Source organism: Peromyscus leucopus, chromosome 19, assembly GCF_004664715.2.
Source record: "Peromyscus leucopus breed LL Stock chromosome 19, UCI_PerLeu_2.1, whole genome shotgun sequence".
NCBI lineage: Eukaryota > Metazoa > Chordata > Mammalia > Rodentia > Cricetidae > Peromyscus > Peromyscus leucopus.
Genome location: NC_051079.1, coordinates 21106694 through 21133685, shown reverse-complemented (window position 1 = coordinate 21133685; position 26992 = coordinate 21106694). Strand labels below are relative to the sequence as shown.

At 39.7% G+C, this 26992-nt stretch overlaps 1 protein-coding gene across 2 annotated transcripts in view; it reads left to right on the top strand.

The window, feature by feature from the left end:
- Slc25a46 (solute carrier family 25 member 46) overlaps positions 1 to 14600 on the top strand; it is a 32942-nt gene extending 18342 nt beyond the window's left edge. For both annotated transcript variants that reach the window (XM_028867096.2, XM_028867095.2), the window contains exon 8: positions 12451 to 14600. In XM_028867096.2, coding sequence (XP_028722929.1) covers positions 12451 to 13029 — 579 coding nt within the window. In that variant the 3' untranslated portion in view covers positions 13030 to 14600. The remainder of the gene's footprint in view (positions 1 to 12450) is intronic.
- Positions 14601 to 26992: the final 12392 nt, after the last annotated feature.

Sequence of the window (26992 nt, the reverse complement as noted above, 5' to 3'; positions counted from 1 at the left end):
TTTTAGTAACGCAATTTGTGTGTTTATGTAAGTATCCGGATTGCAGCAGGTTTTCCTGTGTCCTTTTTTCTTGTCTGTTTTAACACTGTACTTGTGTGTGTCCTCTGTGTCTCACTTGTTAGGGCCCTGCTCCCCTTTCCATTCCCTTTGTCTGTATTGGCAGCCTCTCTTTCTTTTCTCAGGTTTCTGCCCTACTAAACATCGTTCTGCTGGTGGCCTCATTTCTTCCGTCGCTTCTTGTCTTATATCTGTCTCAGGCCTGGGCCCTCTCTGTTTTTCATCTGTGCTCAGCTCTCTACTCCTGTGGATCTTGTCTGTTCTAGCCTTCCTCTCAGACTCAGCTTCTTCAGGCAGCCTTCTCACCCTGACAGGGAGCCCCCGCTTTCTGTCAGTACTAACTTGCTATCATCATGGGCAGCAAACTGGATCTTGATGTAGACTCTAGTTTTAGGGACTTTGGTTTTTGGCTTTGATTCTGCGTAACTAATAGGCCATCATGCTTTTGGAGCATCAATAAGCATCTAAGACTGTGCCTTCTCCTAACCAGAAGACCTCCCTCTTCTTTTGCTCATTACCATATCTTCTGTGGTACTGTGCCCTTGTAGGGAGCCCTTGACCTCTTAGAGAACATTTTTTTTCCCTTGAAGATATGTGGATCATCAGAAGAACCACTGTTAGACATCCTTGAGTAGGAGCTACTTCCCAGTGATCAATCCATTATCCAGTGTCCTTGCGTTCTGTCTATATGCACTTGAAAGTTTAGTGTTTAAGTTACAGTCGTTCTGTCCCTTTACTAAAATTAGGGTCCATATTGAATCCCAAGATCAATTTCAGGCTTCTCAGAATACTGTTGTATCAAAGTTTTTATTGACTTGCCTTTTCATCTTCTTTAAATTTATTTTTTTAATTCATCCAACATTTATCGAGAAATGACCTGTATCAGAGAGGGTTGTAGACTTGTATAATACATTAACAAACAATACTGACAAAAATCCTCTACTTCTGTAGCATGTAGAAACTTGTGGGGAGGATAGACATCAGTAAGACATGTCTGAAATCTGTGAGAAAAGTTGTCAGTGTTAAAGAGAGCAAAGCAAGGATGATGTGTTGTGGGTAGGAGGGACAATTAATGTTTTTGAAAGACGATCAGGTGCGGCCTCCATGAGAAGGTGATATGTGAGCAAAAGTCTAAGGCTGAGAAAGACATGATTACGTGAAGACCATTCTGAGTAGAGGGAAAGTAAACGCAAAGACCCTTAAGTGGGATTGTATCGCCTGGTTTTGATGAGTTGCAAGGACGCCGGGGGAAACTAGTTGATGACGTTAGAGGAGTAAGAGGGGCCCCAGTATGATGCACTTTGTAGTGCATTGTAAGCTTTTAGCCTTCCATCGACGAGATGTGGATTTGAGCAGAGCAGTGATGTAATCTGGTTCTTATCTTTATTAGAATCACTTTGGCTATTGACATTGAAAAGAAATTCCGGTAGGAAGGGGTCATAGTCAGGGGCAGCAAACTGGGCTAATGAGTCAGGTGAACTTCATTCAGCCTCAAGGTTTCAAATAATAGCTGCTTCATGAGGACTACTAGTTTGTGTCTAGCTTGGATCTTTTTCTTGTAATCTGGTTTAGCATCTTACTGATGCCAAGATTCATGAGCCTTTGGTCTTTTCTCTGAGACTAATTCCTGCAATGTCCCTCAACTCAGTAAAGTGGCGCCTTTTCCTTACCTTTCTAGTCCTCTCAGCAACAGCCTTGCCGAGCCTTTTTTTGAGACAGGTTTTTGTGTATTCCAGGCTGGCCTAAAACTTGCTAGATAGTCAACCTTGAACTTCTGGACCTCCAGTTTCCATCTCCTAAATGCTGAGATTACAGGGATATGCTACCACACCTGGGTTTACGTAGGACTGGAGATCTAACTGGGGGACTTATGTGTGCTAGAAAGCACTTTACCAGCCGAGCTATGTCTCCAGCCCCTTGGCCATTTGACTGTCTCTTTGATGACACATAATGTAGTCCAGCAGTAATCCCCGTAACTCTGCTCTTAAAAGCACACTGAGTTGTTGACCTCTACTGCTGCCCCCAGGCCAGACCACATTGTCTCTTCACTGGAGACCTAAAGTAACTTATTAACTTCACTCTTAACTTCTGATTTTGTCATTCTTGGCACAGTAGATGGTATTACCTTAATACCTCTTAAGGCCTCTTTTATTTATTCTGACAAAACTTTTCCTGGAGAGCTGTAACATACATCTACTTACCCAACCTAGGAAGCCCATGCAGACCAAACTGCAGATACCACCAAAGTCTGCCTTGGTGAAACCAGTGAGTTTTTTTTTTCTTTGTTATGAATGCCCAGCCTTAGGTTGGCTTGTTTCTAGCCAGATTTTCTTAAATTATCCTATCTACCTTTTGCCTGTGGGCTTTAGCTGTATATCTTTTTTTACTTCTTACTCCATGGCTGGCTGTGTTGCTGGGTAACTGGTTCCTGTCATTCTCCTCTCCTTTTTTCATTCCTTGGTCTCTCCTCCCAGATTTCTCTATCTATTCTCTCTGCCTGCCGGCCCCAACTATCCTTTCTCCTGCCTTGCTATTGGCTGTTCAGCTGTTTATTAGATCAATCAGGTATTTTAGACAGACAAAGTAACACAGCTTCCCAGAGTTAAACAAATGCAACATAAAAGAATGCAACACATCTTTATATCATTAAACAAATGCTCCACAGCATAAATATAACACATTTTAAATTAGTATTCCACAACACAGGAATCCAGACTCTCATGGCTTATTATGCCCCTCTATGGGAGGGGGCAGCATCAACAAGTTCATCTGGGATGATCTTTCTCAAGGCACAGAAACCAGTGAGTTTTATTGGAGTTAATATAGGTCGGGGGTCAGTCACAGGATCAGAAATGACACACAGACAGCCGCATCACCAAAGTCTGCAGCAGCATGGGTGACAGCTCACAAAGCTGGGAACCTGGAGCACAGCACACAGCCTACAGGCAGCTCAACAGGTTGGAGAGTGTCCCTTCCAAGCGACTCAGTAGGTCTAAACCTCTTCCAGGCAGCTGGCTGGTTTCTGTTTCTTCCAGGCAGCAGGTCTGGGTTCAGAGCCTTCTTTGCAGCTTGTATTATCTAGGAATCTTCCTAGCAGCTTAGCTTGTCAGAGAGTCTTCTGTGCAGGTAAACGCTACTCCTCTGAGAATGATTCTCAGCTTTTATTGCTTACTCTGGCAGGAAGGGGGTCTAATGAGTCTGGCCAGTTTCAGGGACTTCCTGAAGCTATTTTGATTTGTTTAACTTCCTGTTTTTAGGATCTTTCACAGGATGGAATGTTTGAATCTTGGAGGAAGCTATTACAGAACAGCTGTATAAATGATGGATTATACTACCTTTCATTTTTCTAGAATGCCGAACTGATGCTTAGGAGAAGTTAAGTATAGTATGGTTATTACCCAGTCACTAAGGAGATAGCATTTCAATTCATGCATCAGGATCCTTCAACAGCCTCCACTGCCTCCTCACATAGTGTTGCTTCTGAGTGTTCTAAGGAGTTTGCTTGAAACAGCTGAGTCAGGCTTTCTACTCCCCCATCATATCTCAGTTCCCCACTAAGACTGCTCTCCACTTCATTGCTCTCTTTTCTTTCTCTGTTATTTTTGAGAATATAATATAATATAATCACATCATTTTCCTCTTCCCTTTCCTCCCTCCAAACTCTCCCATATCCATCCCTCTTTGCTCCTTTTCAAAGTTATGACCTCCTTTATTTGCTCAGTCTATATAATGATACTCATGTGTGTTTTCAGGGCTGACCATTTGGTATTAGATAACCAATTGGTGTGCTTTTCCCTGGGGAAGACTTTCTCCCACTCTCAGCGTTTCTTAGTTGCCTGTAGTTTTTTGTGTTGGGTTGAGGCCTCAGGAGCTCTCCCCCATCCACTTTGGCATTTCCGTTGGCGTTGTCCTTGTTCAGCTCAGGTTTGGTCATGTTGGTTTGACTTTATGGGTGTAGCTTCTGACATTACTAGGAGTCACAATTTTACAGCAAAGTCATTGGTTCTCTGGCTTTTACAATCTTTCACCCCTTCTTTGCAATTTTTGCTGAACCTTAGGTGTAGGAGTGGTTTGTAAATGTATCCATCCTCTGGGACTGCGATCTATAATTCTTGCATTTTGATTTGTTATGATTTTCTGTAATGGTTTCCACCTGATGCAAAAAGTAGTTTCTTTGTTAAGGATTGACTTATCTGTGGGTAAGGACAATTGTTTAGATTGTTTTTAGATTGTGCTGGTTTTGTAAAGTGGTGGTTGTAGGTTTTTCTCCACGATTCATGACTTCCTAACACTAAGTAGTTGGCTAGGTTTCTGGCACCAGGCATGGTTTCCCTCTTGTTAGCAGGTCTTAAGGCCAATTAGAGAGCTGTTGGTTACCACCAAGATGTGTGTGCCACCACTGCCCCCTTAAGGTAATCTTGCCATGCTTGTTGTTGTGGTTCCTAGGCATCATAGCTGAGTTGGACTGCTGGTTGCTTCCCTCCTTTGGCAGTTTGTATGGCAACTTCTAGTACCATGAAAGCTACTCTTCCAGGAGGAGGCATTCAGGCCAATTCCAGATCAGGGGTCTTTGGGCCTCAGTTTACATGAGGTCTTCAGCAATAGGGACTACCTTCCCCCTTTGGGAGGGAACAAAGGGCAATAGCAATAGGCTGTATATTCTGGGAGTCTCTTCGACAGTCATGGCCAACAAGTCAAAAGAGAACTTCTCATGTCTGGTATTGGGGTTTCCGCTAGATGTTCTTTGGCTATTGGGGGTAGCATTGTCAGGAAAGATGAGAAAAGTTTATTTAAACTATGTATGTATATTATACACAGAATTCTGTGTATTATGGGGTTTTTGTTTTTAATTATTTATTTTTATTTTATGTGCATTGGTGTTTTGCCTACATGTATGTCTGTGTGAGGGCATTGGATCCCTGGAGCTGGAGCTATAGTCAGTTGTGAACTGCCATGTGGGTACTCCTCGGGAAGAGCAGCCAACTCTCCAACCTCTGAGCCATCTCTCCAGCCCCAGATTTAGAAAAAAGATAATTAAATTAATAATATGATTCCTTTTACCCTCCTCCCTCCTTTCTCTGTATGTACTTCCCTCCCCGCTCCCTAAATAGCACCCCTTTCCTATTTCTATGATCAGACTATTTGTACCCAGCTATTCCTCTTTCCCTTCCTCCCTTCTTCTAAATTCACCTCCCCCCTTTCCCTGTAGAGCCCCCTCCCCCATTTCTCTGATTAGATCACTTGTGCTCTGCTTTCCTCCCTCTGTCGCTCCCCAGCCCCCTTACCTGGCAGTGGTCCCCTTTTCCTTTCCTGCTTTCTGCATTTACTACAGGATGTGTACTTACATCTGAAGATTTGGAGCTAGGACCTCCAGTGGGAGAGACATGTGATTTTTGTCTTTCTAGGCCTGAGTTTCCTCACTCAATAAGGTCTTTTTTAGTTTTAATGATTTATCTACAAAGTTCATGACTTCATTTTCCTTTCTTTTTAAAAAATTTTTAAAATTTATTTAATGTGTTACATCATATATCTTGATCCCATTCATTCCCCGTCCCTTCACATCTGCCCTCCGCCCCTGTACCCCACCCCCCAGTAAAACAAAATTCAGGAGAAAAAAAGGAGAAAAAATAAAAACAGGGATGGAATTAAAAATCTCGCCATGGAAGCTGCGTGTGACCCAGCAAGTCACACCATATCCCCTTGTCCACACATCTCTGCTTGCAAGTGTTCATTGCAGTCATTGGTTGGTTGGAGGCCCCTGGTCTCCACTACACATTGATGCTGGTCCCCACTGTGAGGACTCTTCCTGGGCATCCCGCTGCCGCCCTGTGTTGTGGAGATCTTGCAGCTTTGAGTCTGCGGGTCCGGTCCCTTCACATGCTCCAGCAGATCATAAATGTGGTGGATGTTGGAGCAGGCCAGGTCGTAACCCTGGGTCTGGGCGGCTGTAGGGTTGGTCCACCAGATGGGAAATGAGGACAGTTCTCCCATGCTCACAGTTTTGGGGCCGGCTCCCCTACATCTGCGCTAATAGTGTTGACTCTACTGTGCTGCCCTGGTGAGGTGCAGGGCCTGCTCTCTGAGTGTTGCAGTTGGTGGGACTACTCCATTGTGTGTGTACCACATTTCATTATCTGTTCATCAGTTGTAGGACATATAGGTTGTTTAGTTTCCTAGCTATTGTGAATAGAGCAGCAGTGAACTTGGCTAGGCAAGTATCTGTGGAGTGTGATGTTGAATCCTTTGGGTGTAGGCCAAGGAGTGGTACGTCTCGGTCATATGGTAGGTTTATTTTTAGCTTTTTGAGAACTGACTGTTTAGGTCCTAGGCTCATTTTTCAGAATGGGTTATGTTTTTGTTTTTTGAGTTTCTTTTTAACTCTTTATGTTTGAGTTCTTTATGAAGATTAATCTTCTGTCAGATGTGTAGCTGGCAAAGAGTCTCCCGTATTCTGTGTGCTTCCTCTTTACCCAATTGTTTCTTAGGTTGTTCAGAACATTATTGGTTTTATCATGTTCCAGTTGTCATTTGTGGGGCTTAATTCGGGGGCAAGTGGAGTCCTATTCAGGAGGCCTTTCCTACACCTATATCCTGTAGGATACTGTCTGTGTTTTCTTCTAGAAGTTTCAGTGTTTCAGGTTTTGTGTTTAGGTCTTTGATCCATTTGGAGTTAGTTTTTGTACAAGGTGGTAGTCTAGTACAGGTCTAATTTAATTTTTCCATGTGTGGACATTGAGTTCTCTTAGTACCATTTGTTGAAGATACTTGTTTTCTTTTCTTTTCTAGCTTATGTTTTTGGCATCTTTGTCAAATATCAGGTGCCTAAAGTTATATGTATTCATGTTTGGATCTTCAATTTTTTTCCCATTTGTTTATATGTCTGTTTTTGTGCCAGTATCATACTCTTTCTGTTACTATGGCTCTGTAATCTATCTTAAGATCTTATATAACAATGCCATTTTTCCATTGGTTTCTGCTCAGAGTTGTTTTGGCTATCTGGACTCTTTTGTGGTTCCATATGAATTTTTGTTCTATTTCTGTGAAGAATGAGATGGGGATTTTGATTGGGATTACATAAACAGCTTTTGGTAAGATGGTAATTTTCACAATATTTCACCAATCCATGAACATGATATCTTTTGTTTTCTAGTGTCTTTTTCTATCTCTTTCTTCAGAGGTTTAAAGTTTTCATTGTAGAGGTCCTTCACTTCCTTGGTTAGGTTATTCCTAGATATTTTATTTTCTTTGAGGTTGTTGTGAATGGGAGTGCGTGTGTCCATAATCTCCTTCTCTGTTGTTTGGTATGTTGAAAAACAATTGATTTGTGCAAGTTGAGTCTGTATCCTGCAGCATTGCTGAATCTTTTGAGACCTCTAATGTATAGTATCATGTTGTCTGGAAATAGGAAGAGCTTGTCTTCTTTCCCCATTTGTATTCCTTTGATTTCCTTACCTTGCCTTACTGCTCCAGCTAGTACTTGAAGCACAGTGTTGAAAAGGAGTGGGTCAGTGGATATCCTTTCTAGTTCTTGAACTCAGTGGGATTGCTCAGGTGTTTCTCACTTTAGGAAGATATTCACTGTGCATTTCTTGTAAATAACTTTTGTTATGTTGAGGTATGTTCTTTCTAGGCCACATTCTCTAGGACTTTTATAATGAAGGCATGTTGGATATTTTTCAAAGTCTTTTTCTGGATCTTTGGAGATGATCATGTGATTTTTGTTCGCAAGCCCATTTATGTGGTTTATTACATTATTTACTTGCTTATGTTGAACCATCTCTGTGTTTGAGGGATAAAGCCAACTTGGTCATAGTGTAATCTTTTGGATGTGTGTCTGTTCTGTTAGGAAGTATTTTATTGAGTATTTTTGAGTCTGTGCTCATCAGGGAGATTGACTTGCAGTTTTCTTTCTGTTGTGTCTTTACCTGGTTTTGGTGTTAGAGGATGGTGACTTTGTAGGAGTAGTTTGGGAGTGCTCTTCTTGTTGTTGTTGTTGTTGTTTGTTTAATGGTTTAAGAAGGACTGGCTGCAGATTTTCTTTGCATGTCTGTATAATTCTGCTTAAGTCCATCTGGTCTTGGACTATTTTTAGCTGGAAGGCTTTTTATTATAATTTCAGTCTCATTTGTTAGGGTCTGTTGAGGTTGTTGACTTCCTAGTTTAATTTTGGTGGTTTGACTAAATCTAGAAAGTCATCCATTTCTTTTTGGTCCTCCAGCTTAATGGGGTACAGATTTTTAAAACATTCCTTTATAATCTTCTGGATTTTTTTTTTTTGTGTGTATGTTTTAATGTCTCCCTGTTCATTACTGATTCTGTTAATCTGGGTCCTCTCATTCTTTTGGTTAGTTGCATCAAGGATCTGTCAATTTTGTTTATTTTCTCAAAGAGCCAGCTCTTAGGTTCCTTGAGTTTTTTTTTTCTTTTCTTTTTCTGTTTCTATTTCACTAATTTTTGTTCTGATTTTTATTATTTCTTGCTATCAACTGGATTTGGATTTGATTCGCTTATGTTTTTCCAACTTTTTTTTTTTAAGATTTCTCTTTTTTTTCTTTTTCCTTTTTCTTTTCTTTTCTTATCTTTTTTTTTTTTTTTTTTTTTTTTTTTTTTTTTTTTAAGATTTCTTTATTATGTATAGTGTTCTGTCTGCATGTATGCCTACAGGCCAGAAAATGGCATCAGATCTCATTACAGATGGTTGCTGGGAACTGAACTCAGAACCTCTGGAAGAACAGTCAGTGCTCTTAACCGCTGAGCCATCTCTCCAGCCCCCTGTTTTTCCAACTTTTTGAATTGCATCTTTAAGCCACTTACTTGTGCTCTTTCTGATTTTTTTTTTTTTTTTTTTAGACAGGGTTTCTCTGTGTAGTCTTGGCTATCCTGGAACTTGCTTTGTAGACCAGGCTGGCCTCGAACTCACAGAGATCCACCTGCCTCTGCCTCCCAAGTACTGGGATTAAAGGTGTGCGCCACCACCGCCTGGCTCCTTCTGATTTTTTAATCATGCACTTAGAACTATACATTTACTCATAGAACTGTTTTCAATGCGTCCCACAAGTTTTGTTGTGTTGTGTTTTCATTTAGTTCCTGGAAATTTTGTATTTCTTTCTTGATTTTGTCTTTGACCCATTCATCAATCACAAATAGTTGTTTAATCTCCATGAGTGTATATTTACTGTAAATTTATTTGATGTCAATTTTTAAGTTTTGTTGCATTGTGGACTAATTGAATGCAAGGAGTGATTTCAGTCTTTTTGAATTTGTAAAGATTTGTTTTGTGTGTCCCAGGATGTGGTCTGTTTTAGAAAAGCTTCCCTATGCTGCTGAGTATAATGTATATTGTTTGGAGTTTGAGTTGACTAAGACATCAGTTAAGCCATTTGATGTATGATATCAATTGATGCTGATATTTCTCTGTTAGTTTTTTTATCCAGATGATCTGTCTTGGAGAAAGTGAGGTATTGAAATCGCCTGTTATTAGTGGATTGATGTTAATCTGTTTTTAAATACAGTTGTATATTTTTTGTGCAATTGGGTTCCCCAGTTTGGTGCATTAGGATAGTATCGCAGTCTTTGTTAACTGTTCCCTTGATTAGAATGAAGTTTCCCTCTTTTTCTCTTCAGGTTAGTTTTAATTTGAAGTCTACTTTGCTAGATATTAGGATAGCAACTCTTGCTTGTTTCCTGGTTTCATTTGGTTGGATTGTTTTTGTCTATCATTTATTCTAAAGTGGTGCTTATCTTTGAAGCTGAGTTTCCTGTAGACAAGAGATAATGGAGTTTGTTTCTTGCTCTATTCAGTCATTCTTTCTTTTTATTGGAGAATTGAGGCCATGATATTTAAAATTAATATTAACCTGGTGTGTTAATTGTGGTCGCTGTGTTGTTGATTTTTGGTGGTATTGTTTATGTTCTCAGTATTATGTATTTTAATAATTAGGGCTTTGTATTTCTTTCTACATCTGCTATGCTCATTTTTCTCTTCAGCCTGAAATATTGTGTCTCAGTTACTGTTCTATTGCTGTGAGGAGATACTATGACCAAGGCAACTTATAGGAGAAAGCATTTAATTGAGGCTGACTTACAGTTTTAGAGGACTAGTCCATGATCAGCATGGCAGGAGGCAAACAGGTATGTTGCTGGAGCAGTAGCTGAGAGCTTTGTGTTCTGATTTGTAGGCTGTAGGCAGAGAGGAAGACACTGGACCTGGCCTGGGCTTTTGAAACCTCAAGACCTACACCCAGTGACATACCTATTCTAACAAGGCCATACATCCTAATTCTTCCTCAAAGTTCCACCAACTGGGGACCAAGCATTCAAAATAGGAGCCATTCTCATTCAAATCAAAGATACTGCTTTCTGTATTTTTTTAGGTTTGGTTTGTTGGATATTCATTTTTAGGATATTTTTATCGTGGAAAGTTTTTCTTTCTTCAATTATGGCAGGTAGTTTTGCTGGGTATATTAGTGTAGGTTGGCTATCATAGTCTTTGAAGACTGAGAATGCATTGCTCCAGCGTCTTCCGGCTTTCAGAATTTTCACTGAGCTGTTATTCTGATGGGTTTTCTTTTATATGTGATTTGCATTTGTTTCTCTTGCAGCTTTCAATACATTTTTTTTTTTTTAATCTATCATCTCTTTTAACTAACTTTCTTTTCTCCTCCTGTCTATTTGGTATTCTGTGCGGTTCTTGTATCTGTATGTGAGTTTGGGGAAGTTTTCTTCTGTGATTTTGTTGAAAATTAGATCCTATGCCTTTGACTTGGGATTCCTCACTCATCTATGCCTATAAATCGTTGGTTTGTTTTGTTCCGTGGTGTTCCACATTTCTGGTATGATCATTCCCTGTATTTTAATTTTATGCTTTTCATGTTCTTTGCTTACTTGGCCTAATCCCGTACATTATCTTCAAGTCCTGATATGCTATGTTCTATTTGATTTGTTCTACTCATAAGGCTTTCCTCTGAGTTTTCTAGCTGGGAAGTTGGGTTTTTCAGTTCCATCTTCTTTTCAGCTTGCGTCCTTTTTGAATTCCATCATTAAGTCCTGGATTGTCCTCATTATTTCTGTCAGCCTTGTTTGTGTTCTTTGGGTATAACTCGGGCGTTTTATTCTTTTGAAGCTCTTTCTCCTTAATTTCATTGAGCTGTTTCTTTGTGTCTTCTTTAAACTCTGAAGTCTTTGATGAATTTTATGATTGTTCTTTTAAATTTTGTATCCTTGGGTTTATCTAGGTAATTCACATTGTCAAACATTTCTGCAGGACTGGTGGGCTTTGGAGGGAAGAGACTAGCTTGATCTGTCTTATTATTGGAATTTTTTGAATGAGATCTGGTCATGTGGACTTCTTTTGTTAGTGCTAAGTCTGATACAAATGAGTAGGTTGGGGTAAAAGAGAGGATATAGGGGCAGGTTTGGACTAGAGGTTGGAAATAGCTGGGGTGGAATGGAGTCAGGTGAACAGAGGGACTGGGCTGGTGTGCAGAATGTGCTTCCTGGTCCAAGCCTGGAGTGTGGAGGTTGAAAAGGTTGCATATGGCATTGAAAGGTCCTGTGGGTGGGTGGAGGGAATAGGTAAAGAGGGTCCTGGCCAAAGCCCAGAGATATTTTGTTGTGTAGGCACTGGATGTGCCACCCAGGCTAGATCTGGCCAGCTTGGGAGAAGGTGTGGATGGGGAGGTCAGGGAGACTCCAAGGGCTAGACTCTGGAGAAAGTCTTGCTGAGTGGGGAAGGTTGGCATGACACAGAAGGGGCCTGTAGGTGGTTGCAGGTAAGGCAGGTATTGGCGGAAGCCTAGTGGTTGCATTTCAGGCAGGGGTGGCCAGCCTAGGCCAGGGTACTGGTTTTGGGAACCAGGCTAAATATGGCAAGTTGTGGAGAAGGCCTCACTGGGGAGATGAGGGAGACTCACTGGGCCAGACATTGGGAAAGGAAGTGGAAGTGGCTGGGTTGGGTGGTTCAACGAGCAGCTGAAGGGCCTTGTAGGTGATTGCAGGTAGAGCATGTCCTGCTCATTTCTGTCTCTTTATGATATTTCCTTTGAAAAATGAATCCAATGCTAATCTAATCTCATAGCTGAAGTCGGCAAATCATGGATGTTTTCTTCTTTTGTCAATACATTTATCTCAAAGGGACCTAATAACTACTTTTGATGGCAATTTTAAAAAAATGTTAAGTTGATGGGCCTGGAGAGAGAGCTTAGTGGTAAAGAGCATTGACTGCTGCTCTTCCGGAGAATCAGGGTTCGATTCTCAGCACTCCAGTTCCCAGATCTGATGACCTCTTCTGGATTCTGCAGGCAGTGCATGCACATGATACACGTGCAGGCAAAACCACCACACACATTTTTTTAAAAAAATAAAATTGTCCCTTTTTCACCACTTCTGTTTCAGAGTGAGATAATCCGAGATAATACTGGCATCCTGGAATGTATTAGAGAAGGGATTGGCAGAGTGATAGGCCTGGGCGTGCCTCACAGCAAACGCCTCCTTCCACTGTTCTCCTTGATCTTCCCGACAGTGCTGCATGGAGTTCTTCATTACATCATCAGCTCCATCATCCAGAAGATTGTCCTCCTAATTCTGAAGAGAAAGACCTATAATAGCCACCTAGCTGAGAGTACTAGCCCCGTGCAGAGTATGTTGGATGCTTATTTTCCAGAACTTATTGCTAACTTTGCTGCCAGCCTTTGCTCTGACGTTATACTTTACCCATTGGAAACCGTTCTGCATCGCCTTCATATTCAAGGAACACGCACAATAATCGACAATACAGACCTTGGCTATGAAGTCCTTCCAATTAATACGCAGTATGAGGGGATGAGAGACTGTATAAATACCATTAAGCAGGAGGAAGGAATGTTTGGATTTTATAAAGGCTTTGGTGCTGTTATAATACAGTATACACTGCATGCAGCCATCTTACAGATTACCAAAATTATTTACTCCACACTTCTTCAGAATAGCATTTGAGATTTAGGTTCTATCATTGGCTGATCCGGAAGATGTGGTCTACATAATTTGCTCTGAAATTGCAAGTAATAAAAAGTAAAATGCTGGGTGGAGAGAAATAGGCTGGGAATTGAGACTGGTGGAAAAGCTCATGCTGATTGTACCGACATCTCATTTTTCTTAAGGTATAAATATATAGATATATAACCATATAAATAATACTGGATCAAAACCTTTCCAAAATTGAAAACTCAATAAAAGTAATACTTTAAATTTAAAATGTAAAATGCAAAATTACATTTTGGTATAGTACTCAGGCTGAAGTAAAATTGATCCTGGGTAGAAGCAAAAATATATCAAGTATAAAATGAAATTGCAATGACTTGAATCTATTTTATTGACCTTAACATTTGTTATATGTTTGTCTAACCTGGATTCAGGTCAGTGTGTTAATTCTTAATGCAATGTATAGTATCAGGAGTTTTTACCTTTAAGCAAATAGATTACATCATCATTGAAAAAAACTAATTAGATTTGGCAGCCTGTAAGCAGGGGTTGAAGGGTTTTTAATTGTATGTAGCCCTTTTATTTGCTGTATATATTTATTATGTGGATCCATTTGTGTGTGTACATGTAACTTGGGATTTTCTTCATCCCTGCAAGTTCTCATAGACCAGCTTATTGCACCAAGTGAAGGTAGACACCTTCTGCTTGAACATCAAGAGTAAGACATCAAAATGCCAGGAAATAGTTTTCCTGTCTGCATCACACCCAGCACTGCAGTGCCAGAAACCTGCAATTTTCCATATGCTTGTGACGCTTGGATCATCAGATGATTTTAGAGCCACTTTTAAAGATACCTTATAATCATGGCAGCCATTGCCATCCCCACATTTGCCTGAAGGAGCCTCACTTGTGTTTCATTTGTAAAAGAACTTATGTTAGAAGGGACAAAATTAAAGTTCACCTGGGAATTTGTGCTTCTTGCTCACCATAAATAATGACTGCAATGTTTCTTCCTCTGTGTGTGTGTGTGTGTGTGTGTGTGTGTAAAGTTTTATTCTACAAAGGAGCTGCCCTGAAGATAAAAATGAGACATCCTTGTTACTTTTTATTTAAAGTTGCTTGGATAAGTACTGAAGAAAAATACAAACTTCATAGGAAATTTGCCCTTATGTTTTATGGAGAGGGAGAGTCAATATATTCCAACAGATGAAACTTGTTAATCAGTTTAATTAAACAAAGTTGATGTGTTCTATGATGGATTAGACTTTGTAATAAAGTGATATATAGTTCACTGATCATTCATGCAACATTTAACGTTTCATTTCTTCCTGAGTATGATCAAGTTTACAAACACACTGAAGTGCAGTACCTGCAGATGTTGCCCAACCTAGAATGCATGCAAGCTAAAACTGGTGTTTCATGTTAAATGTCACCGAGAGTGTTATTGCAACTGATAAGAGCTTAATGTGGACAAGGAAAAGCATGAATTAATGTGTAAGTAAGTAGCTGTCCCTACCCTGTGTAACTGAAGTAATATTGTCCATTGTTCAATTCCTCAAAAGGGAAAATAAATGCTGTTGATCACATTTTGCATTTTATGGTTAATCTCTTAAAATGTGTTTCTTTCTCTAAAAATGGGGCTAACGTTCTTATTGACTTTAAGCAGCTAAGTTTGTAGATGTTTATAGCCCCTTCCTCAGAATCTCCATTTTATATACAAGTCAAGGTTGTTTCAGAGAAGAAACCAGAAGATTATGGTTTCAGAAAATGCCTACAACAGTCTAAATGGAATCAAGTATTTACCAGGTTAAATCTGTGGAATTTTCCATGTATCTAAAAGTAGATGTTTAAGGATTATTTATTTGCAGTTGCCATAAATTTGGTAGTATAAATTTATTGCATCTGGAGTCAAAATACTTGTAGCTGAACTAAATACAAGATGGGTCTCACTTACTTTTTTTTTTGTAGAACTCCCCACAAATTACCTTAAAAACTAAAGTTGGAGAAAGTTAAATAAAGCCCTAATTTTTTTTTAACTGCTTTTCCAAATTGGTTAAAATGCAACCTTTGAAAGTAAAATACATTTTAGCTAGCCAGATGTTTCTCAGTGAATTGAGAAAATAATAGCCATAAGATTCACTCTTTCCTTTTCAAAAATTTCTGTTATTTTATAGAAATTTCTGTTATCTAGCATCCATATGGTACATTTTATTTTATTTTTTAAAGATTTTTATTTATTTATTATGTATACAAGTGTTTTGTGTGTATGTTTGCATACCAGAAGAGGGCACCAGATCTCATTATGGATGGTTGTGAGCCACCATATGGTTGCTGGGAATTGAACTCAGGACCTCTGGAAGAGCAGCCAGTGCTCTTAACCTCTGAGCCATCTCTCCAGCCCCATATTGTACATTTTAAAAGACAATAATAGTAAATCAATACCTTTTACATTTAGTATGACAAATAGCCTCATAGATATGATTCTATTAATTAGTTCAAAGGCTCAGATTTTGGCCAAGAAACTTGGAAAGTTTTTTAAAATATGTTTTAGGCTTTCTTTTTTTTTTTTTTCCCCGAGACAGGGTTTCTCTGTGTAGCTTTGCACCTTTCCTGGAACTCGCTTTGGAGACCAGGCTGGCCTCGAACTCACAGAGATCCTCCTGCCTCTGCCTCCCAAGTGCTGGTATTAAAGGCATGCGCCACCACTGCCCGGCGTTTTAGGCTTTCTTAATTTAGGTAAGTCATTGAGTTAAAACAAGGTAAAATTAACCTATTATTTAAATTTATTAGTTTATTTATTAAACTATATGTAGACTTCCCTGAGATAACCTCAAATTTATTATGGGCCCCTTAAATAAATAAAGTTACTCAATCCTCTAGATTCACAGCACTAGATGTTATCAAATGCTAAAAGCAAGCCTAGTTTGTGGCTCCAAGGCTGGCATGTTTGGTACCTCAGCCGGTATTCTTAACTGGTCATTGGACAGGTGGGACATAGTGCTCTCTCTGCAGAGGTGGCTGACTCTTCACAGCTGGTTTTGTTTCTGTGTTTTCTTCAAGTAGTTGGCATGGTACATTTCTCTCCCCCCTCCCCCCCTTCTCAAATAGGTCACATCTTACTTTTGAGCCATTTTCATTAATATAGTAATAGTTTGAATAGCAGAGTAACGAAAACCTGTGACTTGGTGGTGACTCCTCTATCTTATGACCTCAGCCAGGCAGTTTATTTTCTTTATTTTTTAGATTTTGCCTCACTACCATTTTAAATGTTTTAGATAATAAATTGTAATATGAAAGGTTTGATAAAATGTTGAAATCAAGCCAATATTTCTGTTACTACTCAGGGTGGGGATAAAAGGTATTTTTTTTTTCTAGATAGAAATGTAGATCAACAATAACAACAACAAAACCTAACAAAACCAAACCAAAACAACAACAAAAATCTGAAATGCAGAGCAAAACAAAACAAAAATGAAATGAAGATCAAGAGAAATATACATATATGTGTGTATATGTAAAGTTGAACATTAGCCACCACTTATTTAAAAAAATTCCCTTGCATCATAAAACTAGGATAGCCGATGTGGCACACACAGCAGTGTATTTACTAAGGTAAATTTCTGCATTGTTATCTTGTTAAAAAGTTTTAACATTTTTTACCTTCACAACAGCCCTGTAGCATTTTTGGAGTAGTCCTGTTTGGGTGCTATTCAAGGAAATAATTCTAGAAAACCTGTGACTTGCCTCATATTGAGTAACCATGGGTCTGACAAAATTGTCTTAGGGTTTCTGTTGCGATGAAGAGACACCATGGCCATGGTAGCTCTTATAAAGACAAACATTTAATTGGGGCTGGCTTACACTTTACAGGTTTAGTCCATTATCATCATGGCAGGAAGCATGGCAGAGTGTGGGTAGACATGGTGCTGGAGAGGTAACTGAGAGTTTTACATCTTGATCAACAGGCAACAGGAAGTGAAGTGTATACCACACTGGGCGTAGCTTGAGCATATAAGACCTCAAAGCTGGCCTCCACAGTAGCACACTTCCTCTAACAAAGTCACACCTAATAGTGCCACTCCCTATGGGCCAAGCATTTAGACACATAGTCCATAGGGGGGCCATATCTGTTCAAATCACCCACAGCACCAAGATGTCGGGCTCCTTATAGAACTCCAGGGTGAAGAGCAGAGTGAGTTCAGTGCTACCAGAAGGCAGGAAGAAATTAGAATGTTCACAGTGAATAAGAAAATAAAACCAAGAAGTGAGTCAAACAATAATAAAACCAAGCCCATAGCTAAATTTACTAAATGAGATTCAAATTATTAAATCAGAAATGAAGGAAGGGGGCATTGCTACTGAGTTTACGGGGAAAAAAAGCATGAGTTCTAAGAGATTGCTATTAAAGACCACATGCCAGGTTGGATAAGCTACATGAAATGGGCAAATCCCTACAATCAAACTGTAGCAACAGGCACAAGAAGAAATAGAAAATCTTAGTAGATTATGCCAAGTGTGAACCAATTAAAAACTCAACAGCAAAATCTATGATGAGTTTCACTGGTAAAGTCTACTAAACAAAGAACTTGAACCAGTGTTCACTGACTTTCCAATACCCTGCGAAGCCAGAATTAAACCAATACAGGAATAAGTCCTAGACAACAGTTGCTGACTGATGTCTCTTATGAGTAGTATATATGCAAAAATTACCCCCCAAAACCTAGCAAACTGGAGGCTGTAGAGATGGCTCACCAGGTAAGAGCACTTTCAGAGGACATAGGTTCAGTTCCTAACACCCACATGGCAGCACATAACATCCCATAATTCCAGTTCCAAAGACTCTTAACACTTTCTTCTAACCTCTGTGGGCACCATACTCACACGTGGTACACATACATGCAGGTAAAGCTCTCATACACATAAATAGTAAAAATTTATTAATTACATTTTAATTATAATTACAACACTTCCCCTTCTCTTTCCTCCTTCTAGCCCTTCCCATGTTCCTTCCCTCTAATCTCAAATTGATAGCCTCTTTTTAATATATATTAGTGAATATAGATCTATAACTCTATATATATCAGAAAGCAGGCTGAGCAAGCCATGAGGAGCAAGATAGTAAGCAATACCCTTCCATGGCCTCTGCATTAGCTCTTGCTTCCTGGTCACTGCCCTGTTTGAGTTCCCATCCTGACTTCCTTCAATAATGAACAGCGACTTGAAAGTGTAAGCCAAATAAACTCTTTCCTTTCCAATTTGCTGTTGGTCATGGTGTTTTATCACAGCACTAGTAATCCTAACTAAGGATTATGTATGGACATAAATATTCTGAAATTTACCTATGCAGTCGTAATGATACCTGTATGTATGTTATCACGGCTGGCTGTTTGGTACTGGACAACCCAGAGGCCATGAATTTGAAGGAAACAGGGCATGGGTCTGTGGGAGGGATTGGAAGGGAAAGGAGAAATGTAATCAAATTATTATTTCAAAAAATAATTTGAAAACTGGAGTAAAATGAAAATTTCCAACAAACATAATGTTCTTGAGTGTGTGGCTGCACTAGTAAGTGTGTGTGCACTGCTTTCTTAGTATTCCAACATGCACCGCTGTATGATTACAAGCCTGTGTGCTGTGGCGCTAGTAGACCCTCACGTTCTTCTCGTCTAGTCGATCCAGTTACGCTGCTATAGCAGTACTTCCATTCTCCCAGTGCTAACACACGTGTGTGCTGCTGCATTAGTACTTGCTCGTGCAAGGCTGTGTCTGTACATCCATATTCAGTGTGGTACTGCTATCTCCATGTACACTGGTGCTCTAGTACACTCAGGTCTGCTGCTGTTGTAATGTATCTGTGTTGGAGGATGTACTTCTACATCTGTGTGCATGGCTCTGCTAGTGAATCCTACACTGGTGCCCACTGCTATACTTTTACATCCATGTGCATGCTACACTAGTGTATCCACCTGCACTGCTGTACCGATACATCTGTGTGCCCTGCTGTTTTGGTATGTCCACGTGTGCTGTGAAAGTAGACCATCCATGTGTGCTGCTGTTCCAGTGAATCCAGGTGTACTGCTGTAGTAGCATATCCCTATTTACTCCTACACTCGTATGGTGATGTCATGCTGTCTGTGCCACTTTCCTAATACACCGAGGCTGGCTGCTGCAGTTAGATCCAGCTCCACATCTGTACCTCTGCAGATAGCGTTTTACTAACGCACCCATATTCCACGTGTACTAGTAGGTCTGTGTGCACTGCTGCCCTGGTACATCTGTGTGCCCTGCTGTACAAGTACATCAGTGTGTCCTGCTGTACATCGGTGTGTACCACTGTAGTGGTTCATGGGTGTGTGCTGCTGTGGTTGTACAACCCTGTAAGACCTGGGAGGAGTCCATGGGAAGTCTTGGTCGGTGGGGTGGTTAGAAGAATAACAGAAGGGACCTGTGAGTAGTTGTAGGCAGGCATGTATGGTGGAAGCCTAGAGATTCATGGAGGCACAGACTTGCATAGTCAGACTAGGCTGGGACACTGGATAAAGGACCTGGGTTAAATATGGTGGTTGGGGAAAAGTGCAAAATGGGGATGCAGGGAGACACACCAGGGAGGAAGGTGTGGGGAGTTTGGGTGTGGTTATTTATTTATTTATTTATTTATTTACTTATTTTGGTTTTTTCGAGATAGGTGTTCTCTGTGTAGCTTTGTGCCTTTCCTGGAACTCGCTTTGGAGACCAGGCTTGGCCTTGAACTCACAGAGATCCATCTGGCTCTGCCTCCCAAGTGCTGGGATTAAAGGTGTGCGCCACCACCGCCTGGCTGGGTGTGGTTATTTTTAATATTATAGAAATGAAGTTCAAAATGAAATCAGGACAGCCTTTAAGTGTAGTCTCTAGGAGGCAAAGTAAGCACAGATTTAAGAGTGCAAGGACTCTAACTAGGGGTTTCTGGAACATGAATCTGATTGTCAGTGGCACATAGATCAGAGAATACTTTGGATATGACAAATATAGAAAAAGAAAATTGCAAGAAGATAGAGGAGACTGGATAAATATGTAAAATGAAAATGGACCTAATTAGGCAGAAGAGATATGTCTTCCCTTTGATTTCTTGTTGTAGTGTGCTAGATTTGGACAATATGAAAAAGCATAATATTCCCTTTTCTAATTATTGCACAGTGATCCATCTTTATTTTTTTCCTGAAAGGCTATCCAGACAAAAGTTGTTTTTATGTTTACTTTTAATATTCCCTTTTCTAATTATTGCACAGTGATCCATCTTTATTTTTTTCCTGAAAGGCTATCCAGACAAAAGTTGTTTTTATGTTTACTTTTCTAAATAAGTAAATGTCTGTAATTGACTATGACTTCTTAACTAACTTTATAATAATATTTCCAGACTATCTCAAGAGAAATAAGATTTCCATCACATATTTCTCACTATGAAAATCAATTAGAATGCTAATTAGTATATGAATGGTTCTTAAAAAATCTTATTTATAAGAAAAAATAATTTGCTATTTCAATTAAATTTTCTGTGCTGCATAATATGTATGTATGTATGATGTATAATAATACAATTTGCTTAGTCTGTATAGCGTTACTTGCAGTATGATTTCAGGGCTGAGCATTTGGTGTTGGATAACCAATTACTGTGCTTCCCCAGGGAAGACTATTTCTTCTTCTCAGCCTTCCTTAGTTGCCTATAGTTCTTTGTGTAGAGTTAAGGCCTCAAGGGGATTTCCCCCATCCATGTTAGAATGTCTACTGTTGACCTTGCTCAGCTCACGTTTAGGCTTTTTAATCTACATTCTGCTATGTGGCTCCATTACCTCTTCTTAATACAGCATATCTTACTTGCTCTGAGTCTGCTGGCTAAATCCACGTACTTAGATTCCTCCTCCTCTTTCTCTCCTCAGAAATCCTGTCTATCCTCTCCTGCCTAGCCGTTGGCCATTCAGCTCTTTTATTAAACTAATCAGAAGGTACCCTGGCAAAGACACATCTTTACACTGTAAACAAATGTTCTGTAACATCTACACTAGCAAGATGTGGTGGTTTGAATGAGAATCGCCTTCATAGGCTTATCTGTTTCAGTACTTAGTCCCTAGTTGGTAGAACTGTTTTGGAATTAGGAATTGTGGCCTTTTTGGAGGAAGTGTGTCCCTGGGGTTCAAAAGCACATGCCAAGTGAGGTCATGCTTTCTCACTTCCTCTAATCTGGGGATCAGATGTAAGCTCTCAGCTACTTCTTTAGCACCATGCCTGTTTGCCTGCTGCCATGCTTCCTGCCATGATGGTTAGAGACTAGAATTTTCTCTGAAACTGTGAACAAGCCCCCAATTAAACACCTTCTTTTATACGTTGCCTTGGTTGTGGTTGGTGCCTCTTCACAGTAACAGAACAGTAACTAAGACACTAGGAAATATGTGTTTGCTCAGTTTGTTGTGTTGCTTTTGAGATAGACTTTCTCAACTGTTCTCCTTTATGCTCTAATGATTAAAAAAAAAAAACCTGACTTTTTAGTGACTCCATTCAATAACCAAGTACCTATGTCTCTTAAGAAAGGTAAATGGAGGTGGGGTGGTGATGGTGCACACCTTTAATCCCAGCACTTAGGAGGCAGAGCCAGCTGGATCTCTATGAGTTCAAGGCCAGCTTGGTCTATGGAGTGAGATCCAGGACAGGCACCAAAGCTACACAGAGAAACCCTGTCTCGAAAGAAAAAAAAAACAAAAACAAACAAATAAACAAAACAAAACAAAACAAAAAATTACACCAGTTGTGTCTCAATAAGGTATTTAAGATATATATGAAAAAATTACACCAGTTGTGTCTCAGTAAGGTATTTAAGTTATATATATAAAGATGATACTTGTAGACAAATTTCTAAATAGTCTTATTAAATAAGAAACACAGAACCAAATACAGAGGTACAAGCCGTAGAGACCAGAGCAATAGCTGCCATAGCTTCTCAAGATAGCTTCTTCCTATCTAACCTACACTTTTATTGCCTTCCTGTTCTGCCTTCTCATTGGCTCTAAATCCAGCCATATCACTTCCTGGTCACTGCCTGTCTATACAGACCTCCAGGTCTCTATGGTTGGTACTGGGATTAAAAGTGTGTCACCACAATAGGCTGTGTCCTTGAACACATGGAGACTCTGCCTGCCATGTGATCAGATTAAGGGCATGTGCCACCACCGCCTGACTTCTGTTTATGGCTCACTATGACCTCTGATCTCCAGACAAACATTATTTATTAACATACAAATCAAATATCACATTTCAGCACAAATATCACATATCACCACAGATACTGAAACTTCAAATCTGAAACATTGATGTTAAACCTCCAGTTAAATCAATGGAGTTCTTAGAAGTTACTAGTCTACTCTTGGTAGCAAGTATTGGCTCCTAAAGCTTTATAAAAATTAAAGTTATCATAGATACAGGCTAATAATGAAATGCTCTCTAGTCATTTAAGCTTTTTCATGTTTGGTCCACTAGGAGTTCTTGGTTAAATCGGTGCTGTTGGGCTCTGTTTCTTCGGGAGCAGCTTAATCTAATCAGTGTTAGTGGGTTCTGTCTCAGGGAGCAGTTGTTCCCACTTGGTGCAGGGTGTGCTTATGGTTTCAGTGGTTGTTAGGTTTGTAGGGGTTGGCTGTTTTTTTTTTTCGTAGGGGAGCAGGGAAAGGTAGCTGTCTGGTCCTTGGGACTCCGATGAGTAGGGCCTAGGGGTTAGAGACCTGATCTGCCGGTCCAGAGATGGAGGCTTACCTGTTCCGGTCGGTGTAGTGTAGGCTTATGATTCTGGTGATCTGGTTTGGTGGCTGGGCGGGCAGCGCCTTCTTTTGTGTTCTCAGGTCGAGTTTTGCTGATTTGTCAACTCCTCAGATGATCTTGTTTCCTCAGACTGCAGATTGTAGGATTGAATCCTCTCCCTAATGGATCTCAGCTGAGCAGGTTATTTAGTAGGGTGATCTCACCAACACCTCCAAGTTGTTGGGTTTCATAGGATTGGCAGCTGGGCCCTGGGTTGGCCTCAGACCAAGTGTTCGGATCCATTCTGATAGCGTCCCAATGGCTCCTTCCCCGTGTGCTGGGATTAAAGGCCTCCCTGTTCCAAGCTCTTAATCTCCTTGTTTTCACTAACTCCTCAGCGTGTAATAGCTCAGTTTCTGGTCTTTATTACAACCGCGTGTCTGCCGCCGCTCTGTTTCTGCTGCCGCCACTGCTCTGCTTCTGCCGCCGCTCGCTTTTTTCATGTTTGTATTGATAACTTTCCTTTTTTTTTCTTCTGTTGATCATACACATGAGCCTGCTCAAACTGCTTATAGATACTTCCTTTGTTATGAGGATCTCATCAAAAGTCAAAACAGACAGTGGTCCTGCTTATGTATCTAAAACATTCCAAACTTTTTGCAAAGTTTGGAAAATCCATGTCTCTCACAATGTTCTCCATAGTTCAAGGATAATTCGTAATTAAATGATTTCATTTTTTTTGCACAAATATCAAATACATAGAGGGAAGATATCAAATACAAGAGAGAAAAGATTAACTGCTTAAGAACAACTTGCCAAAGCAATCTACACTTCAAATTTTAAAAATGTTTTCTCTTAATTTTTCCACCTAATTCCTACAAAAAAAAATCACAAAAGACAATTTTATCTAAACTTGTGGTTTCATAGACACCCCTTCGAGGATCTAACTGATGTCTGGGTCCTGTTCACTCCATAATCTGGAGCCTTGGCACTACATCGTTGCCTTCTCCAGAAGGCTTGGTAAAGCCATACAATGAACTGGCACCAGGAAACACCAACCTGCTACCTAAAGAGGGTTACGTTCTTGACTTTCAACCACATGTAACCTGCATGTTACTTGTAATTATTAACCCCATCACCAAACTTCTTTTTGTTACACTGTCATTCTGTACTCTTTTTCATGTACTTCTTGTCACATTATTAAATATATTAATAATATCTTCAACTCTACACTTAAGCTATCAAACAATCCTCTTTTATATTGGTTTCTGTAAAAACTAAAAGAAGAATGTTCTTTAGGAAATTTAAATGCTCTATTGTGGAAATTATTGATAGTACTAAAAACTAGGAGTAAAAGGTTTTAGGATTGTTAATTGCAGGCATCCTAACACTTACCAGAACCATAACTATGGTGAGAGTATTAGCTCTCAAACACAAAGTATAAGCAGCTTAATTTACTAATGAGGTTGTTAAAAGTGTTTCAGAGAGGGGCTGGAGAGATGGCTCAGCAGTTAAGAGCACTGGCTGCTCTTTTAGAGGACCAAGGTTTAATTCACAGCACCCACATTGTAGCTAAAACTCCAGTTCCAGAGCTTCTGACACCCTCACACAGATAGACATGCAGGCAAAACACAATGAATATAAACTAAAAAATAAATTATATATATATGTATATATATATATGTTTCAAAGACAGAAAGTATGCAAGGAAAAATAGACATAGACATTTTGAAAAAACTGGGTACTCTCATTGATAGAATTTATTGGATGGGGCAACAAATGCAAGCTATTAAATATTGTTTGATCATTAACTGCCACATGACCATACTTGTATTTGTATTTCTGATTTACCTTTATATATAAACACCAGTGGGAATTGGTTAAAAACCATTTAGACCCTTTAACCAGGATCGCCTAAGAGCATCAGAAAACACAGATATTTACATTGTAATTCATAACAGTAGCAAAATTACAGTTATGAAGTGGCAACAAAAATAATTTTATGGTTGGGGGGCCAGGGTCACCACAACATGAAGAACTGTATTAGAGGGTCACGGCGTAAGAAGGTTGAGAACCACTCATCTAGACGGAGTATAGATTCAACCCAGTATTATTGACCTTAGCCAAGAAATACACTCTTTAGAATTTCTTATTTGTCAATAGTTTCTGGCCAATAGTTTATAGATGAACTGCAAAGTACCTTACTACACTATAATTCCGGTGGTTTGGCTTAGTCTAAAATTTCTTCCATTTCTTTTAGGCTTTCCACCTTAACAGAATACTAGTCTGTAAAATATTCCCTTATATTCTGAATTTCCGTCTGTTGTAATGTTCACATGTTCATTTCTGATTATGTTAATTTGGGGTTTCTTTTTCTTTTGTTTTGTTTGGTCAAAGGTCATCATTCTCATTTATCTTCTTTCAAAATGTCAGCCCCTAGATTCGTTGGTTCTTTGCCTTGTTTTCTTTGCTTCTATTTCATTAATTTTTGCTTTGATTTTCCTTATATGTGACTTTTTTTTTCTCTTGAAGCTTTTTTTTTTTTTTTTTTTTTTTTTGGTTTTTTGAGACAGGGTTTCTCTGTGTAGCTTTGCGCCTTTCCTGGGACTCACTTGGTAGCCCAGGCTGGCCTCGAACTCACAGAGATCTGCCTGCCTCTGCCTCCCGAGTGCTGGGATTAAAGGCGTGCGTCACCACCGCCCGGCTCTCTTGAAGCTTTTAATACAACTTGTTTATTCTGTATGCTTAGTCTTCTATCTATGATATGCAGTCAGGATTTTCTTTTCTGCTCTTGTCTATTTGGTGTTCTGTGTGCTTCTTGTGTGTGTTTGGGTATGACTTCCCTCACTTTGGAGAAGCTCCTTCTATATCATGTTGAAGATCTGGTCTACGTCATCGACTTGGGAGTCTTCTCTCTCATCTATGTCTATAAAGTTAGAAAGTTTGATCTTTTTATGGTGTCCCACATTTCTTGTATGTTTCTTTCCTGTGTTTTATTTTTTCATGTTCCTTGCTTATTTGATCTAGTGCCTCTATTTTATCTTCAAGTCCTGATAGTCTATGTTATACTTGATTGATTCTTCTTGTAAGTGAGTTTTCTAGTTGTACAATTGTATTACTGTGAGTCTTCTAGTTGTATTACTGTGAGTCTTCTAGTTGTATTACTGTGAGTCTTCTAGTTGTATTACTGTGAGTCTTCTAGTTGTATTACTGTGAGTCTTCTAGTTGTATTACTGTGAATTTTCTGGTTGTATTACTGGGTTTTTTGATTCCATCTTCATTTCATCTTGAGTGTTTTCTGTTTCTATCTCTTTATTGAATTCTGTTCTAAAGACTTGGATTATCTTCATCATGTCTATCTGCCTTATGTTTTTGTTTTCTTGGGCATCATTTAGGTTTTTATTTTCCTTAATGTTCTTTCTCCTTAATTTTATTGAGCTGTTTCTTTCTGTCTTCTTTATGCTCCTTAAATTCTTTAACATAATTTATTATTTTTAAAAAAATTATGTCCTGATATTTACCTAAATGATTCTAATTCTCAAACATTTTATTAGGACTGATAGGTTTCTAGGGGAGATGCTGGCTTGAGCTTTCATACTATTTGCATTTTTTGCAATGGTATCTAGCCAGTGTAGACTTCTTTTGTTTGTGTCTGGTTTGAACAGAGCAGGTTGGGGCAGAAAGGAGATGTGTGGGTGCTTGGACCTATAGGTTGGAAATGGCCTGGATAGAGTGGAGTCAGAAGACAGGGAGACTGGGTTGGCGAGCAGATGTGCATTCTGTCCTAAGCCTGTTGGGTGGGTAGATCTGGGGGCTAGAGATGGTGTGTGGAGGAGAGAATCAGACAGTTGTGAGTCTGGACCCTTGAGAAGGATGTACAGATGTGGCTGGATGGAAAGATTTGATATGATGTACGAGCAGTCTATGGGTCAAAGGGCAGGCAGGGCAGGTGCTGGAAAAAGCAAAATGTTAGCTATATGATGTAGTCAAGTGTGGGCAGACTAGGCTAGGGCTCTGATGTGGGATCTAGAGCAGATCTGGTGGGTTATGGAGAGTGACTAAAGGAAAAGTTCAGGCAGAATCATTGGGCTAGCCCCTGGAGTAGGATGTGAATATCTGGCTGGATGGAGAGACTGGGTATGGTTTAGGAGGAGCATGTGGGTCAGGGGCAGGCAGGGCAGGTTCTGGCAGAGTCCTAGTGATTGCTTATTGTGCA